Below are 17,708 nucleotides of genomic sequence, written 5' to 3' on the forward strand. Positions count from 1 at the left end.
AATCAATACGAAATTCTTTTTCAGCATTGAACATTTTCGATTTTAATTTTTGACTACCGGCTATACATGCGTTGATCTACGTTTGCAACAATGTCACGGGAACCCTGGTTCTGCCCCCCCCCCCCCCCCCTTCGCAAATAAGTGAAACGAATAGAAACCGCAAGACGGCCGCGTTACACTGAAAAAAATAGTAAACGAGAACAGAAAACTGGCTCGGCTACTACGGAACAAGGCAGCGTACACATTCGTTATATATAGGCTACCCTGAAAGCACTACACTAGATGGAAAACAGGCAAGGAAAGCTGCTAATGCAATCATGGGTAGAAAAACCGCAGTAAATATTCAACAAGTATCATAACAAGCAGTGATGCTGAGTGTATTGCTGGACTTCGTAAGAGAGAGAGAAAGACAAAGAGAGAAACAAGAAACGGACAGAGATGGCAAGGAATGCTTAAGACGCTGCATCTCGGCTACCCCTTCGCGCTTTTCAAGGTAACGTCAAAAGCCGAGAACGAAGCAAGCACCACACTAGAGGCGAAATGCGCACAGAAAAATGGAGTGAAACAACCGCATGCAGCCGCAAGGTCCGGACCATAAACTAGAACCTCACCGGCGCCATCCGTCCGCCTGCACACACACACACACACACACACACACACACACACACACACACACACACACACACACACAAACACAACTAGCCGCTAACGGAAGATACGAAAGGAGGAATGCAAACGCAACAAATACAAAAAGAAACAGAAAAAGAACCCGCGAACTGACATGTACAGGACGGCCAGAGAGAGACAGACACAAGAGGTACAATAAATAACCGGCCCGGTCAAAAGCAGCAGCGTAGAGGAGAGAGCAAAGGCGGCGGCGGGCCCGCGGCCTCAACCGGCGACGAATTCGCCACACACGGCCCAACACCGGCACCGCACAAAGATTGCGGTTGTGTTCCTCTTTCTTCGCATATCCCACCTCCTCCTCTTCCCCCTACCGTCTTCTCAAAAGGCATCATCCCCCGAGCCGCGGGGCGGTCAAAGCAGCGGAGGAGGCGCTGAAGACATCAAAGTAGCCTGCCTCACCATTCGCTTCTTCGCCGAGGCAGAAAAAAAAAAAGAAAAGAAAGGAAGCAGCACAGCCATAACTCGAACGAGAAAAAAAAGAAAAAGAAGGCAAGCGAGAGACGCCCATCGCACGTCTCTTCGCTCAAAACTAAAAGCTTTCTCCCTCTCCTTCAGTTCGGGCCGGCGTGAAGCGACGGGGCCGCAGCACTTCGAGCGCCTTCTCGGACCGGCAATACTGCGGAGTCCACGTTATAAGAGGTGGAGGAGGAGGAGTCGTAAAGATGCAGAGCGCCAGCCTCATTAATTCTTTTCATTTTTCAAAACGTTTCTTTTTTTTTTTTTTGTCTTGGGTAGAGCGGACATGATGAGCCACCAACCCCTCCTACCTCCGCGAATGCAAGAATACGAGAGAGGGGAAAGATGAGAGAACGCAACGGCCATCCTCCTACAAACAAACAAAAAAGGCTTCAAACCCCCCCCCCCCTCTCCTCTTCCACGCAGGAAAACACGTTTCCTCTTTCCGATATCGACAACTACACAACCCACTTCTCTCAGCTCTCTATTGGCCTCGAGCTCCACCACTGGAAAAGCTGGCGCCACCATCGGCGTGACGTGCTAGGAGGGATCACGTGAACATAGCGGCCGCGTCAGCTGCTTCGGGCGCGCCGAAGCGAGCTGAAAACGAGTTTAAATTCCCTCGTGCGCTGCGGTCCTCATTTAGTGGCGAAATTTTCCCGCTTCGAGTGTCTCCTTTACAACGCTTGAAAGCACTAAAATAGGTGGTGGCTGCCTTTGAAGGCGCGCAACATGGCAGGCTACTGCTCGGTGCCGCAGTGCCGGACTTTCGCAACGGAGCCCGGTGTCAGCCTTATTCACACGTAGCCGCAGGACAAGAAGCTGCGTGAAGCTTGGCTCGCAAAACATAAAACCGGCAAACAGTCATCGGCTACAACAGACGCGAGGACGATTTCTGCTACGGCGCCCGGTCTGCGATGTTCTGAAAACGCGCACATAGACGCTCGCCCGAGTCCGCTGCCCGACTAATGACATGACGGTTTGGTCTATGAACTTGTCGATGCTATAGATACTGGCAAGTTCAGTGGAGTGGAAAGGCAGCGGTAAGAAGCACATTTAAAAAAAGCATTGCATATGGTCATGTTTGTGTTATGAATTAATGCACTGGATTACAAAAAAGGAGCAGTGGGAAATGGCACGCTGAGAACAACGATAAACATACAGTGCGACGCAACTCGAGAAATAGTATTGAAAGGTAAAAGAATTTAGAAGAAAAAAAAAAGATTGAATCGTCGCGTCGTCACATCACAGTCCCCGTAGGCGTCGAAGTCTCTACAATGAAATTATTTTTGAACAGCTCTGATAGCGCCCACGCAACAATGATAGCTTGTATACTGTCAAATGCTCATATTCTGTGGCCTAAAGCTCATGGCACGGTGCGAAAACGCGCGCGCGGAGAAACCGACACAGTGCGAGGACAAGCATGCAGACGCGCAGTCGGTCGCTGCGAATCTGCGCGATCGCTGCATTGATGCTTCGTTCTATTACACTCCATTTAGTTATACAAGCACTATAAGAACATATTTCGCATAGTTTGCTCCCAGCGTTTACCTACCTTTCACGCAAGAAGCGGGTTGGGGAGACTCCATCGCGGCGACCACGCGCAGTGGCGTTCACTGTACGTATTCGGTAAAGAGATAGCGTCTGTAAACGATTGTGTGCTTTCAGTTTGCCCAAGATTATTATTTAGACAGTAAGATACTTCTCTCGTTTCGAAAGTACTTACAGAAATGTCTGGGAGAGCTCGCGCATGGTGTTTTCAGTGAGCGCTGACAGCAAAACCTATTAGGAACGCGCCACGTGATCCCTCATACTACGCCAGCGAGGCGCTTCCGATAGATGGCGACTCCGTAACTCCTCGCCGCCAATATCATACTCGAGCCGCTGCAGCCGCGGAATTCACCCTCCCCCACCAGCCCTGCCAAGCCCTCCCTTTCTTTCGATACGGGAACACTGAAAAAGTTTTTTTTGCTCTGCACGCAGGGAGAAGAGGAAAGGATGTTATTCGAAAGTTCGAATCCGCAGCAAACGCAATCCAGCATCAGCACCCCTCTCCCAAACCCCCCTTCCCCCTGCTTTACCTCCTCGAAGGTGTTCGGCGAAGGTCGAGCCCTTTGCGCCGCACCCTCTCCCCATATACCGGTCTTCACGCGATATGGGCGGCAGGCAGGCCGGTCCAAAGGTACAGAGCGGGGAATAGGGGTTGGAGGGAGGGGGGGGGGGGTTGGAACCGTATTCAGATAGACAGGCCCGGCCGCCGGACACGGTTATGCCCCTGCCGCCGCCGCCAGGTATGAAAGAAGCGAAGCTATGCCGCCTCCTTGCTCTTCGGTTCATGCGCGGAGGTGCGAAATTTGGGCGAGGAGGGGAAGGGACCGGTAAGAACAAGCTGCGCACGAGAAAGAAGAAATGAAACGCCGCTTGCCGGGATGGGTGGGGGAGGGTGGGGGTACCAGAAGAGGCTCTCCAGGCCCGCATCGTCCGGCATCTTCAAAAAGCGAACGAAGCACGGCGGCCGTATGCGAGTGAGCGAGGGATATCATTTACGAGCACCTACACAACCTCTCTCCTGGAAGGCGCGTGTGTGTGTGTGTGAGCGCGTGTTTGTAAGCGGCAACGGAAGCCATAAAGAATGAGAGCGATGGAAAGAAAAAAAGGAAAATAGAGGATGTTTCGGTTTCAAAAGGAGAAAGCAAAGTGAGTGGCTTTCTCCTGTCGAACAAGGCGCGGAGCAAACGGACAAGGAGTCCCGGAGCAAATTCCTTCGCTTGCCATTCTTGCGCGGCTACAGGACTTCACTCCCCCCACCTCTTCCCATTTTTTTTTGTTGCCCGGAACTGCTTACGAACATTGCTGGGTGGCAGTGAAACCGAGCTAGGAGCATACGAAGGCAGGGGGATTTCTAAGAAATGCTTTTGAGAGAGCCCGTTATACTGAAGAACAAGTTTCTGCGGTCATGCAGGCAAATGTGTACAGAAGCAAGGCTTTGCTATGAATCTGCTAGCCTCCTAGTTAAGTCCATAGGTGGCAGAGCAACTGCTCCGGAAGGACCTTGGTTTCAGGTTCGATCCTCGAACAGGGACGAATTTTCCTTTCTCTCTGGGAATCTCGCATTAGGTTAACTCTGTAGATTTGTACTGCTATCGGATGAACTGATTAGTCCTTAACTTGATTACAGTGATTGATGCGACATACAATGTATCTACCTTATTTTCAAACGTTCCATTAGTTATTACGTTGAACTGTCCACTGCTGACGTTCTACCTTGCTGAAATAATTACTCTTTCCTATACAAATTCATCACTTATAGCGTGTGTGTATTTGTTTGCACGGTGTATCTGCCACTTTTCAAATGTCCCATTGGTTATCACGTTGAATTGTCCGTTGCACGACGTTCCTCACCCTTTAGTAACACCCCTTATAACAGGCCTTTAAGGCCTGTTACAAGGCCTTTCTTATAAGGCCTTTAATTCCTTTAAGGAATTAAAGTGAGCTGACACATAAGATACGCGGGTGGCAGGGGCGCACCAGCTGACAAAACAAGTGACAAATCGCTTCTGTTCGTCTTGTCAGTGTTCCGTTCGCTGGCACGCTGTGTATATCCTCCGCAGACCTTAAGGCAGCTCAGGTACATAGCTGCCTTTCAAATCGGTCCTTTATTACTGGCTGGGTGTTACGAACGTGAAAAAAAAAAAGAAAAGTGTTTTGTGTGCGTAATTAACGGTCGTTATTTGCATCCTGTACTCATCGGAATGCTGTCGTCGCTGTTAGGAATCGAATCCGCGACATCCGTGTTCATCAGCGCAGCGCCACAGCCCTGCCCAGATTAAAGGGCCATTAAAAATGAATACGAAGTCAAGCTGTACGAGTGAAATTACGCTTCTAGAATAGTGCGCACAACAGAACTGTCACTACAACGTGACAGCAGCGAAAAAGCAGCTCTTGTACAGTGTAAGAGACGAAATACGGGCGGCGACACCCCCTGCGAACTTCCCGCATAAGATTCCCATGACCACGGCCTCAGAGATCAGTGCGATCTCGGAGGCCACACAACCGGCCGCTGTGGCTCAGTAGCTACACGGCCTTTGATTCGCGGGTTCGAATCCTGACTGCGGTGGGAATGTTTAGACGGGGAGGAGGTGGGAGGGAGGGCGAAATGAGAAAAACACTCGGGTACTTAGATGTGCAAGAACTCCGGATGGTCAAAGCCGCTTTGCATATGCGTAAAATCTTTGCACGCCCCTCTTGCGTTCTTTTGTATACGCCTGACCGATAGCGTCCCCCCCCCCCCCCCCCCCCCGTCTCTAAAAACAACTTACTGATCCGGAGCCCTTTACCACACGGTGTGTCGTGCATTGCCACAGTGTCGCTTTGGGACGTTAAACCGCATGAATCGACGATCGATTTCGACAGCGCCTTCTCGTTTCTGTTCAGTTACTCATCGGCAAATAATGTGCAGTTTGCGTTGTAAGTGAACTGCGGTCGAAACGGCATAAATAAAAGAAAACTGCGCTAAATATCCGTATTGTTCCGCTAACGTGCCCGTCCGTCGCTCAGGTCAGTTTGAGCAGGAAATTGAAAGAGAGAGAGAGCGAACGTACGATTTACCCTTCATTTTGTTCTCTGGCAATCAAAGCCGACCTCACGCCGAAGGAATGACTGCCGAGTCTTGAAACAAAGGCACACAGATCCAAAGCACATCTTGGAATCTATGTGAAACGGTTAGTCAAATGCTATACGTTTGTCCGTTTCATTTCTGCCTCTTCGGCGCAAAGGAAACCGGCCCTCGCGGCACAGCTAGCACGCAGTGTGTCGCTCGCGGAGATCATCTCGAAGAGATATAGTTGGCGTTGGCGCCACAGAATAAGCATACTTGCGATCGCGGCCTAATGGTTGTAGCATCGAGCCGCGGTGTTGAGGGACCGAGGTTTCGATCCCACCATCGGTCACGCGATAGAGGGAGAAGCGTCACCGGTATAAATGTGTGCAGTGTTCGTTCATGCTCCATATCCACACATGCTCAAAAGAAATCGGCGAAAGTTGCGACCTGCCACAACTCTGCGCCGCGCCTGCCTGCGTGGTTTTCACCAGAAAATGGTCCTTGCGTGTGCTCACCGAAGACTAGACTGGACTGACGCGGCAAATGGCGTAGACGATGAGCTCTAAACAGCCGGCGCTGTAAAATAATAATAATAACAATAACATCGAGAAAACACGCGGGAAAACGTTTCTTCCGTCGCCGCCCCCGCGGAAGCAGATGCATTCTTGTCGCACCGTCCTAGTCGTGAGCGCAGACCATCTGCTAACGCTCGAAAGAGAAAAAGCGAGACGGCGAAAAAAGAAAAAGAAAAAAGGAGGCCAAAAGGCTCTGTCCATAAGAGAGATACGCGCGAAGCTTCTCCATTCGCGGAGGGCTCAGGTGGACCCGCGCGGTCTGTGTGTTGCGCGGCGGGAGCGCTATTCATGGAGGCGGGCGATATGTGGCGCTGCGGTATACAGGCCGCAGCGCGCTGAATAGACGCGAGGATAGAGGAGGACGCGTCCCCGCACCGCCTCATCCCCCCCCCCCCCCTCCACCACCAGCGTGCTGTTATACAGACACCAAGGACTGCCTGCGAGCGTGCGCTAACACTAGGCGCGCCGGGGGCACACCCGGCCCGTCCCAGCTGCATGCACCAGTGTTTGGTCCTCTACCGTGGCCTCCGAGATCAAGCGATTTCGAAGGGCGCAACCCCCCCCCCCCCCCACTGCGGCAGTTGTCGCGTAACGGCGCTGCGGTTTCCGTGAAAATCGACACGAGAGAAGGAGGTTCTTGATGAAAGGGAAGAAAAGGTTGGGGTAAAGTGCAGCGCAGTAACTGTCTCTCAGCAGAGGACACCTCAACCGCGCTGCACAGAGGGTAGGGAATGAAAGTAGAGGGAGAGAAAAAAAACTCCTTCAACTGAAACGAGGGGGAGGGGGCAAAAAAAAGACAAAAAGGAAAGGGGAAGATTCGCAATGTTACAGAATAGGCGCGATAACCTCCGAACGGTAGCAATAACGCGGCCTTACGGGTAACCCCATGCACCGGATTCACGACGTATTTGAAGCGTCGGTGCGCGTTCTCTTCGCGCCGAGCTAGAACCGTGCTGCTGTCGCGGCCGAAATGTGCACCGCGGGCCATTGGATCTGATACTAGTGGCCGCGTACGGTACACATTTCGGCCTAGAAATCACACATGGCGCGGTCATCGCGTGGAGCAGCCTATAGGAGGCGCCGAAGCCTCGCCAAAAATAACTTCCATGCGGTTCAAACTGAACTCTACTACGCCGGTCCGCGTTACATGAAATACTTCGGCCCCTTCAAACGCGTACAGTGGAGTCACTGAGCATGTCCTGGTGGGCTAGTTGGTTAAGCATGATTACAAAGACGGCGCCGAATAAAACAACACACGACGAAGGGAGACACGAGACAAGCACGTAGGCGCTGAAACAAGGAAAAGGGCCCACTGAACTAGAGATGAAGTCACTGAGCATGTGCTGGTGGGCTGGTTGGTTAAGCAAGATTACAAAGACGGCGCCGAATAATCAAGCGTACAATGGAGACAATAGAGAGGATAGATCGCATTTAGGCCGCGACATTACCGTGCCGTCAAGCACCTGTTGAGCAGAAGAAGGCCTGTACGCCTTAAGCCCCGCGTGACATCAAGCGGCCGACGCTTAGTACCAACCATCAGTGTTCTTTTTCCCTTAGCATGGTTTTCTATGGGAGCCATAACTTTTCTAGACGACGCAACAGCGTTAACGACACGCTGAGAAATTTTTCGCTCGCAGTGAGAAGCGCCTCAGCGCGGGAAACACGCTTCATGTGGGTTAGCTGCACGTGTTGACGTAACGTTCCATCTCTAAACATCGTTTGCACACCCGGTGAGTAAGCGCTTCGGTGATCAACGTCACTTCATTACGTTCACACTCCGAAAAAGACGGCTTCATCCATTTGACGTGTTGCCGGCCTAATGCGAGCTGAACCGCTCCGTGTAGTCCGTGCCTTGGGGTTTCACGGCAACTGGCACTAAATAAAGACGCCCACAGTAAGGAGTCATTCAGACAGTTTGACGTTTTTTCATGGACACGAAAGAAGCCCGCGCACAACTTCGAAGGCCAAATAAAATAAAAATATACAACTGTTTCTTTCTTTTTTTGTGTGTGGTACAGATTCGTGAATTCACATTTCCGCAGTTCAGCTCGCACTGGCAATTCCACGACAGGAAAGCGTCGTTTCCGAGCTCATCATGCCATTCAGCAGAGGACGAACAAGGACGTTCGTTCACAAGGCTTAGCGACGGGGATTCGAACCGGCGGCCTGGCGCGTATACGCCGGCTGACTGGGAGAACGCCTCAAGACGTCCACCGCTTCCACCCCCACCCCCCCGGAGACGTTCCGTAGTATACACTACACCTAAATAACATGGCAGGTAGATATACGAACGCGCACAAAGACCCGTCTCTTGTTTTTTTGGAGTAGCTCCTTCCTCCTGATAACGCCGCAGCAGCGAGCACTCTCAACGGAGCTGCTGGCGAGATAGCATCGACATGCAACCTCCCCCTGCCCCCTCACCTCCCGCTTGTTGAACGAGAAGCGTTGTTGAAAGGCCAAAGTAAAGGTTGAGAGAGGCAGGAAGGAGACGGGGTAACTTCGAAAAGGAAAGCGCCCTGTACGCAGCGGCGTACACGCTACAACGTGAGACAAATCCGGAATGGAAAGCCACCGCGAGAACAGCGTCGACGTGCTGTCTGTACGCACGCACGCACGCACACACCGCGACGTGCACGTACACGACCGCGCGCGCAACTGAAAGAACCCGCGGTGTATAGTAGTGCTGGGATTGGAGCGCGCTTCGAGAGTCCCGAGATCTGCAGGTCTAGAGCGCGCGAGCAGCATCGAAATGAATAGCCGAGCTTGTTCGCGGCAGAAGCAGCCGCGGCGAGTCCCTCCCGTCAACGTTTCTCGGCGAGCACGACGGTCGGTGAAGGGAGGCAACAGTCGAGGCCACGCGTAGAGGAGAGAGGACGTGCCTCTCGGTCCGCGCCCGAAGAAGCGCGCAGGCGAAACAAGGGGCTCGCCTTCAAAGAGACCACGAATCGTCGTCGTCGTCGTCTCAAGTGTTGTATACGAGCTGAGAGGACCGCGAACCTCGCAGTCGAGTTACGGTCGCACGGGGCACTGCGACCGCGTGGAGGAGAGTTTTCAGGCAGCCTCAAGCAGCTGCCAGCACTTGTCTCCCGAGACTCGAGAATGTGAGCGTGCATGTCGTCGTCGTCGCGGGAAGGGGATCGAGGAACGTAAACGCGCGTGAGCGGAGTGGATTCGCGGGACTCCTCGCATTATACGTCGACGTTTTGTTCTTATGGCAGCGCTCGGAATTTCAACTTCATGAAGGATACCGGCCATAGAGTCTCGTTGACATGAACTCGACGCGAGCGGGCCACGAGAGAAGTCGAAACCGACCCAGCCTAAGTGCGTTTACACGCATCTTGTCAGCCGGGTTGGGCGAATCAATTCGCTGTCGGCGCCCCTTCGGCCCGACCCGCTAGAGCGTTTTATTGCGATGGCAATTATGCGGACACTCCAGGAGAATTTGTGCCGTCGGCGGCGTCGTCGCCGTGAGGTCCCATAACATCGCGTCCATGCGCCGTATGCTGTTAAGTGCGAGGGAAAGCTTGCGAGAGTGAAGCGAGAAGGATGGCGGTTGACGCGGCGATGTCTTCTCGCGCTCGCAAGGGAGGAAGGCGAGGAGGGTGCGCGCCATCTTAAGCACGCTATAGGAGGAAAGGAGGGCGGTGGGCAGGTTAGTGCGTATCGCCCGTCGGAACGATTTGGAAAAGAAAATTCGGTTATCAACCTTTTTCGCTATATATATGAGAGAGAGAGAAAGAGCGGGCTAACTCCGCAATAAGATTTCGCATGGTCATGCCGCACAACGTTTATAGATGTAGAAACACTGATGTCGCATGCTAGGACCATGCGCTATATAGAGCAAATATATCTATAATTTAACATCCACCACTGTTTCGAACGCTCGCGCAGTTCGTAAACGGTCGCTTTGCTGGAAAAGTGTAATTCACACTGTAAGGTATGCTTTTTTATCCAACAAAAACTATTTTATTCATGGGTGGAAACCACGTCCACCGAACCAAGTAGTCACGGAATATAATCTACAGCTAACAGTTTGAACGCTTCTCAAAGTATAACAGCAGAACTGAATCTGCTGCATCAGAACGGTGGCCACGCTGTTGCGATCGTCGCGTATGTTTCACTGCTCCTAAACCGCAGTTTAGAACTAAAGCAGAATACTGCTATAAGGTCACATTAGTGAATGGAATTTTCAGAAATACACAATTGATCTCTAAGGCTGATTGTAGGCTCAATAACGCGCGCACACATCGCGCTGTGCGCTCCATCCGCATCGTGAACGCAGCAGAAAGTCCGGCCATGCCGACCTAAACCAGTTCAGTACATCTCGTAGAACCGTTTTCCACGTAGAAGATGCCACGTCAAACTAATATAGACCGCGCGGGCGCGAAACAAACCAGAAACTGCAGCGCCGTGCGTATACCTGACATACCAAGACGGAGCGCTCGCCCAAGCCAGCATGCCGACTGCCCATAGATGGCGCCACTGCTTACGCAATATGGTGGCGCCCATGAAAAAACGATCCATATTGGGAAGCAATCTGCGCTGGGTTCGAAGGCTAACCGAACGGTGTTAACTGATGGCTTCGTATGCGCTATGTTCTCGCCCGCCTAGCTTGCGTTGAAGCCAGTGGCAGTACGAAGGCCGCATGCTGGCGCTCTTCATCGCGCCAGCGTGCTGACAGCGCGTGTCCGCGGTCATCGAGTGAGGGGTACTCATGTTTGCCTGTGCGCGCGTGACAAGGTGCTTGTTAATTTAGTTAGTAACGAAATGTTTGCAGCAGTTTATACAGATGATAAAACGACTTACTTTACTTCTTGTAGCTGTCTAACAACGTGCTATCGCAATCAATGGTTCACCTATCGGAAGAAACGGCCTTTTTACATGACCCTGACGGCTGGTTTTAGGCTCGACCCGAATTTATCGGTTTCATGTCATGAACATAACTTATGTGGTCCGCAGTAGAGTTGCTGTAGGCTCCCGATGTAGCACAGGCGAATGCTCTATAGCTGACCTTCCCACCGATGTACGGACCCGTGCCATCGCTACAGAAACCAGATGAGACATATGTTTCGGCGCTGGCGCGTCACGGCGCGTATTTCGCGCCTCGCGATGACCCCCCCCCCCCCCCCCTGCTACAGCAGTGACGGACATACAAAAACGTCTTCCGCGTTTTTCTCAACGAAAGAGCCGATAAACGCACGGCTAAGGCGGTGCCCACGGTGACAGAAATGAGGATAACGCGTACACAGTACTAAGCCGTCGCGCGCTCACGCCAAGGGACGCCGGCGATGGCCGCTATGCGCACTAAATACGCTCCATGTAGTCGGTCGCCGCTTCAACGGGCGAGTCGCCCAATCGCCGGTTCGGGGAGCCTCGCCTCCTATCGCTCGTGGGCGACAAAAAAAAAAAAAAAAATGTCCGTGTGCATGTTTGCGCACGTTTGTTAGCGTGGCGGCAAATGGGCTCTGCGCTCTAATCAGTGGTCGTTAATGCTTCGCCGAAAGCGCCCGTTCCAAGCACGCTACCCCCCACTTCGTTCTTCGCGTAAAGCAACGCTGCACTTTGCTAGCACTTCACAGACCACTAGAAGAGAGCAGCAGGCAAAGGGAAGCCGCAAATGACAAGTATACGCCTTGAAACCCGCCCGAACGACGCTGCGCCCTTGTAAAAGCGCACTTCCGGGGCCAAGTGTGAAATGCTCTCTCTCTCTCTCCGTTTCGGGTCTTGCCCGAGTACCGCTCGTTTTATCGCACGAACGAGGACTTCCTCCAGCGCAGTAAAGCACGCCCACGCCTCGAAGCCGCGGGAACAAAGCGCGCCGAAACGAGCTCGCGGTACACTGTTTATCTTCCTTATTTGCGATGCGAGGAATGGAGCGCTTCGCTTGAAACAGTCGTGGCTCGGACTCGTCCATACGGTGCGGTGATATAGTTCACCATCTTTTTCCTTTCTATGTTTTCTTCGTTACTGAGCGCCAAATTATAGGGCCTGTTCATGACATCGAAGTCGACAACAAAGTACCACACACAGGGTGCGTACACAGCCAAACGCTGCCCTGTTACCAACGCATTAAGAATAACTCATTGCCAATTCATTAAAGAGAACTATCAATTTTTACCATTCTTTATACCTCACATCGTTGACGGCAAGACCAACGAGGCATTACATTCATTGACGACGGTATTCACCTAAATATAGACAATTAAATAATGTTTTTTTAAACACGCACAATGAGTGAGTGAAACGAGCTAACTGACGATCTGCTTGGTCACAACACAACGCTACGGCATATTTTGTTTGCGAAGTGCAACTGTTCGAATGAGCGGTTCTGCATTATTTGTTTCGCCATACCTGCTTGTAGCTACGGTGTCTGCAAATATAGCGCTAAACAAGAATAAAATGCAGCGCGCTACCATGTGCCGCTGAGGAGAGCTGACGGCAGAATCGGACTGAATGAGATTCCGATCGAAGAGGATTTTGCACAGTCAGGGTGAACGAGAGGACCCCCTTCCCCAACGGAGTATCATTCCCTCTCTACCGGTTCCTTTCTCTCTTTGGCCCAGCCGTTGGTGCCTCCGACAGGGGGGCTTTAAGAAAAGTGAGGCAGCCGAAGCACTACGACTAACAGCAGCCGCGAGAGCCATCATCACTGCACGAGGTCTTCCCGGGACTGCTGAGAGCTGTTTCTCGACCCTCCCGCAAAGCAACCCCCCCCCCCCCCCCTCCCTCGGCAAAAACAAAATGACAGCAGAAAGGTACTGTTGCTCTACAATAAGAACGAATGAAAGAAAAACGCAATCACAGTGGAAGGCTGTGCAGCTTCCGCTCACACAGAAATTCCCAGCGTTCCACAAGAAACCGACGATTTCGTGAGGGGAAAGAGGGGGAGGGCGGGCCGTTGGAAAGCAGGAACGAACTGAGCTAGCAACAAGCACAGGGGGAGCGAAACGAAAAGAAATAGTCGAAAAACAAAAGAAAAAGAAATATGAAGGAAGAAAGGCAAAGCGGGATGAGGCAAGGAAAGACTTCATCATCCACACACCACAGACACACGCACACACAGAAGGGAACCCCGTGTTGTCAAGAGGGCCTGGGCGAACGGGGGGTATCACCACCGCCGCCGCTGCGAGCAGTCGCCGTTGGCACCCACCTCCTCTCCCAAAATTACAGGGTTCCCGCCGCCGCGCCGAGCTTAGCCGAGCCCCCCAACACCACCGCCAAGACGAGCGAGGGAGTTTCTTTCCTCCAGGGAGGGCAAGAAAGGAGAAGAAGAGGCGAGCGAAAGAGAGAGAACGGAGAGAAGACAGCCCTATGCCGCCTCTGCCACGCGACGCGGATATATATTTTCCCAGCTGTGCGCCACACCGACCCCAGGGGAGAACGAAGAGGAGGCCATCGAGCACAGCCAGAGACACCGCAACCGACCGCGCGAACACTCAGCGCCAGCAAGCACGCAGTCGGCCAGCGCTAAAGGATCGCCGCCGCCCACGCACGCGAAACGATGATCCACAACGAACCACTCCTCGATGGTGCTGAAAAACGTGTGTGAGTGCGAGAGAGGGAGCTGCTAGCTACAAAGTGACCAGTGTAATTGTTCGCGTAGGAGGCATCGAGGAGTACAACACAACAAATATGTATTCGCGACCAACGCCATAGCCTTCAGGACTCACACGAGGCATGCAAGCAGCCTGCGTTAGCAGGGGCAGCATTTCCGTGTCAGAATACAAATCTGCTCGGAATATATATATATTTTTTTCTTCAGTAAAACCGACAAAATTACTTTCTCATATATACGGGTGGTGAATACGGTCACTGTTCTAGTTCGGCATCGCAGTGCTTTCATGTAGTGACATGCTGTCCAGTGGTCGTGGCATATCTGACGGTGAATGCATTGCGTAAGAAAATGGAGCCACACTTCATGTCTCAGCAATGCCTGTTACATCGCAACAGAATGCTCGGAGTCGCTGTGTGTACTACTGAAAGTAGAAGACAGTTTAGGAAGCAATGCAGTTTGCATAACTGCGTTTACCGTGGAGGTCACGAATCACGTTGATATCTTGGAATGCTAAGCCAGGGTTCGGCTTAGTGTTGCTGTACCACAAACATGCAACTATGATCCAGCATGTGTTTCACCGCAAATATGATAAACTTACCTCATCAAGCTGCTTGGCTGCATCAAAGTTGTCAGTGGTGAACGGCAGCTCATCATAGATTCCCTGCACACAAAAGAGATACATGAGTGCTGCGGTTTTGTAAGACTGTGCTTTGACAATGACTATGCTTTTAAATAAGAGGCTCTATAAAAAGGCTAGCGGATACATTATACAAAACACAGAAAAACAAGCCTTAAACTTTGTTATCACAATTCATGTTCAACAAATGACCTGCTGGAGTCGTAAGAAGCGATTTCGGTTGATGTATAAATGACAGTTCGAAGCCACTGCGATTGCATGACAAATCTGATAAGCAGCCATTAATGATAGTCACCATGCTCAACAAGCCAAACAATGCACGCAGATGATCCTTGAGTTTCTCATTTGTGGTTTTGAGACAGAAAAATGCAATAGCTGCAAAAATATCCATAAATGCCCCAGTTACAACTGTTACATCCAGTTATTACACCTAGACTAGTCATGTGCCACCCATGAATATTTGCATAAGGACAGCGTGAATGTTATTATGGCAGAGCCGAGTGTCAGAGCAGTGCACCTTTTATTGTGTCCAAATCCCTTGGCTATTTGCAAGAATCTACATGCAAGCACTAGACAAAGTGCACACACAATAAAGAAGAGTGAGAACATGCTCAAGCCACAATTAAATGACATGTCTTGTTATGCATTGATCAAGTGTGTCTGATTCTGTGGCAGGTGAAGTTTGATAAGCTGCCACTATCACATTCAGTAATTTGACATACAAGATGACAGCAGTCCTTTGGAACGCCGAAAATCCCAGTGAATCACAAAGCATGCTTAGGACCTGTATCTTTTTGCCTATGATGACCCCGTGACAACATCAGCATACATTGTTTAGTGGAGCTTCAGTATTTTAATTTCATGCTCAATCTTTGATAGACATTTTCCATAGCCAAATTTGAACACTGCATCCACTATTTGACAGCTCAACTGTTATTTGCAATTTACTTGTGCATAATCAATGTGGTTGATAAACCTATGTGGCAGATAGTTGCACACGGTGCCATTGTCAGCAGTATTCAGTGTATAAGCAGGTAAAAGACGTATACAGGACTCAGCCACAGTGACAAGCTGCAACCATAAGGCAATAAACATTGGTGGTATATGTACCATTTATTGTTATGTAGCCCAATAACATTGTTTCTGGAATAAAAGAAGCCTACCAATATATGGAAACTTCAACATGCATTATTCTGTAGAAACACCACAGGGCAGCTAATTTTTCATTGCCCTGCGGCTGTCTGTCCTTAAGGGTACACTTTATAATTACAATTATACAAGGGACAGCTAAGATTCAAGGGAAAGACTGAAATGGTTTGGCAAGACTCATTCTTGCGGTCCTGTTACGTGTGAGCTTGCAATGATATCTGAACCCCGTGATCATTCGAAGTCATGAACTCTATTGAGGTTGTGTTACGCAGGTTGATCTGTCAAAGAGATTTCAGAGGTATGTTTCTATGGTCACCGAAAGTGTCCTTGTGACGAGTGTGTTCAGTCCTAACCTTAGTGGCAGATAAAAAACTCAATGTGAAAAATTCTATTTGGAAATGGGCCTCCGGTGGCTGTACTACAAAGGCCATTCATAAAGTTTGTACTATTGCAACCATAAATTTGGAGCATGATGTAGTCACGGGTTCCGATGGAATACCATCTGGTCAGGTAAAATTAGAAAAGAAGCCGCTCACTGAACACAGTAAGAGCAAAATGACTCTTTGAAATTTATACGAACCCCTTGTTCACAATGTCCACTGGGAACACTTCCAGCTGGCGGCGGGTGTATGGTGACACTCACTGTACACTGCCACTAGCACTGCATAAACTGCTTCAGGCTTTTATCCTTTGAAATGCGGAAAGCGAATCGCTGCCCATGCTTTAACCAACTCTCCTGATGGACCCCGCTTGTATTGTTTTGATACTGTTGTTGTGTTCCGCGGTAAATAGAATACGATTTTTATATACCGCTAAATCTAGAGAGACATGTGTTCATTTTGATGCCTATGAGGTACGCATGCTCTAAACTTATGGTGCCGATAGTGTGACCTTTACGAGTGCTCCTCATAGAACACACAGATATGCACATGTTCTCGTAACTGCACTGCAAGGGAAGTCATAAGTCACAAGTCTGGTTAATGTGCATGACAAAGGCGCAGACATCATCTGCAATCTCCAGCAAAGCAATTCACTTGTAGAGTGGTGCATTCTAATGGCAGTGAACATTCAGGCTGATTTTCCAGTGGTGCTAGAACTTCCACACTGCCTCCTATTTGTTTTTTTTTCTCCACAAGGAAGCAACGCAAGTCTAGCACTGTGATGCTTTGCACATGTCTCTTGAACGTGTGAAATGCTACCCAACATTACTTATTTTTAAGAACTCATACAGTGGAACCGCAATATAATGAAGTCGCATTACACATAAAAATACATTTGCTATATCCAATATTCCTTTAAGTATATAGTCGTTACATGCTGATATTGGTGATAAACACTTGAAATTTACTTTTCTTTTTATCAGATAGTTCATTATATATGTGTTTGTTGTATCGAGGTATGACTGTAATTAATTCTGTTTCATTATGATTGCTATTGGGAGTGCTACTGAGAAGCTAAATACATATATGGCACTGAATGTCATACTATATATGGAAATAAAGTGTCACGAACATTTTTATATCCAACAGTCCTTCAGGCCTGGGTACACTACAGCCTACATCGCGAAGGGGCACAGCCATCCCATCCAGAACCTAGCTACCTCGCGGCAGCCCTATTCTCAGCCCCAGCTGTTGCCTACTATGATTTCCTTAGAAGAATGTATGAATGTCAACATTGTGCAAGCTATGCAGTGCTTATAGGGCCATGTTTGTGAGGAGGAACTGGCCCAGATGACTCCACCTTATCTTCTACTTGAGGAGTCTCTTATTATCAAGTTGCCTGCTTTACTAATGATCAATGTTATTTGCACACCACATGAAACGAGGACTGGAAAACGACAGACACAAGCGCAATGTCTGTCGTTCGCCAGTCCTCGTTTCAAGTGGTGCACAAATAACATTCATCATATATTGCAACCAAATACAACCCAGTACCCTGCTTTGCTAAACTTAATTCAAACAAAGAAAAGTATTTGGCATAATAGTTCTGCGGAAACCTTCAAGGTGGAGAGAAGTAATTAATAAAGGGAAAATGAGACATCCACCCAAT

The 17,708-nt window shown here is 50.0% G+C and overlaps 1 protein-coding gene across 1 annotated transcript in view; it reads right to left on the minus strand.

The window, feature by feature from the left end:
• The window catches only part of LOC135912733 (VWFA and cache domain-containing protein 1), a 69,844-nt gene that overhangs the window by 48,830 nt on the left and 3,306 nt on the right, over positions 1–17,708 (minus strand). The window contains exon 2 of the mRNA XM_065445256.2: positions 14,472–14,534. Coding sequence (XP_065301328.1) covers positions 14,472–14,534 — 63 coding nt within the window. The remainder of the gene's footprint in view (positions 1–14,471; positions 14,535–17,708) is intronic.

This window comes from Dermacentor albipictus, chromosome 9, assembly GCF_038994185.2.
Source record: "Dermacentor albipictus isolate Rhodes 1998 colony chromosome 9, USDA_Dalb.pri_finalv2, whole genome shotgun sequence".
NCBI classification, from domain to species: Eukaryota; Metazoa; Arthropoda; class Arachnida; order Ixodida; family Ixodidae; genus Dermacentor; species Dermacentor albipictus.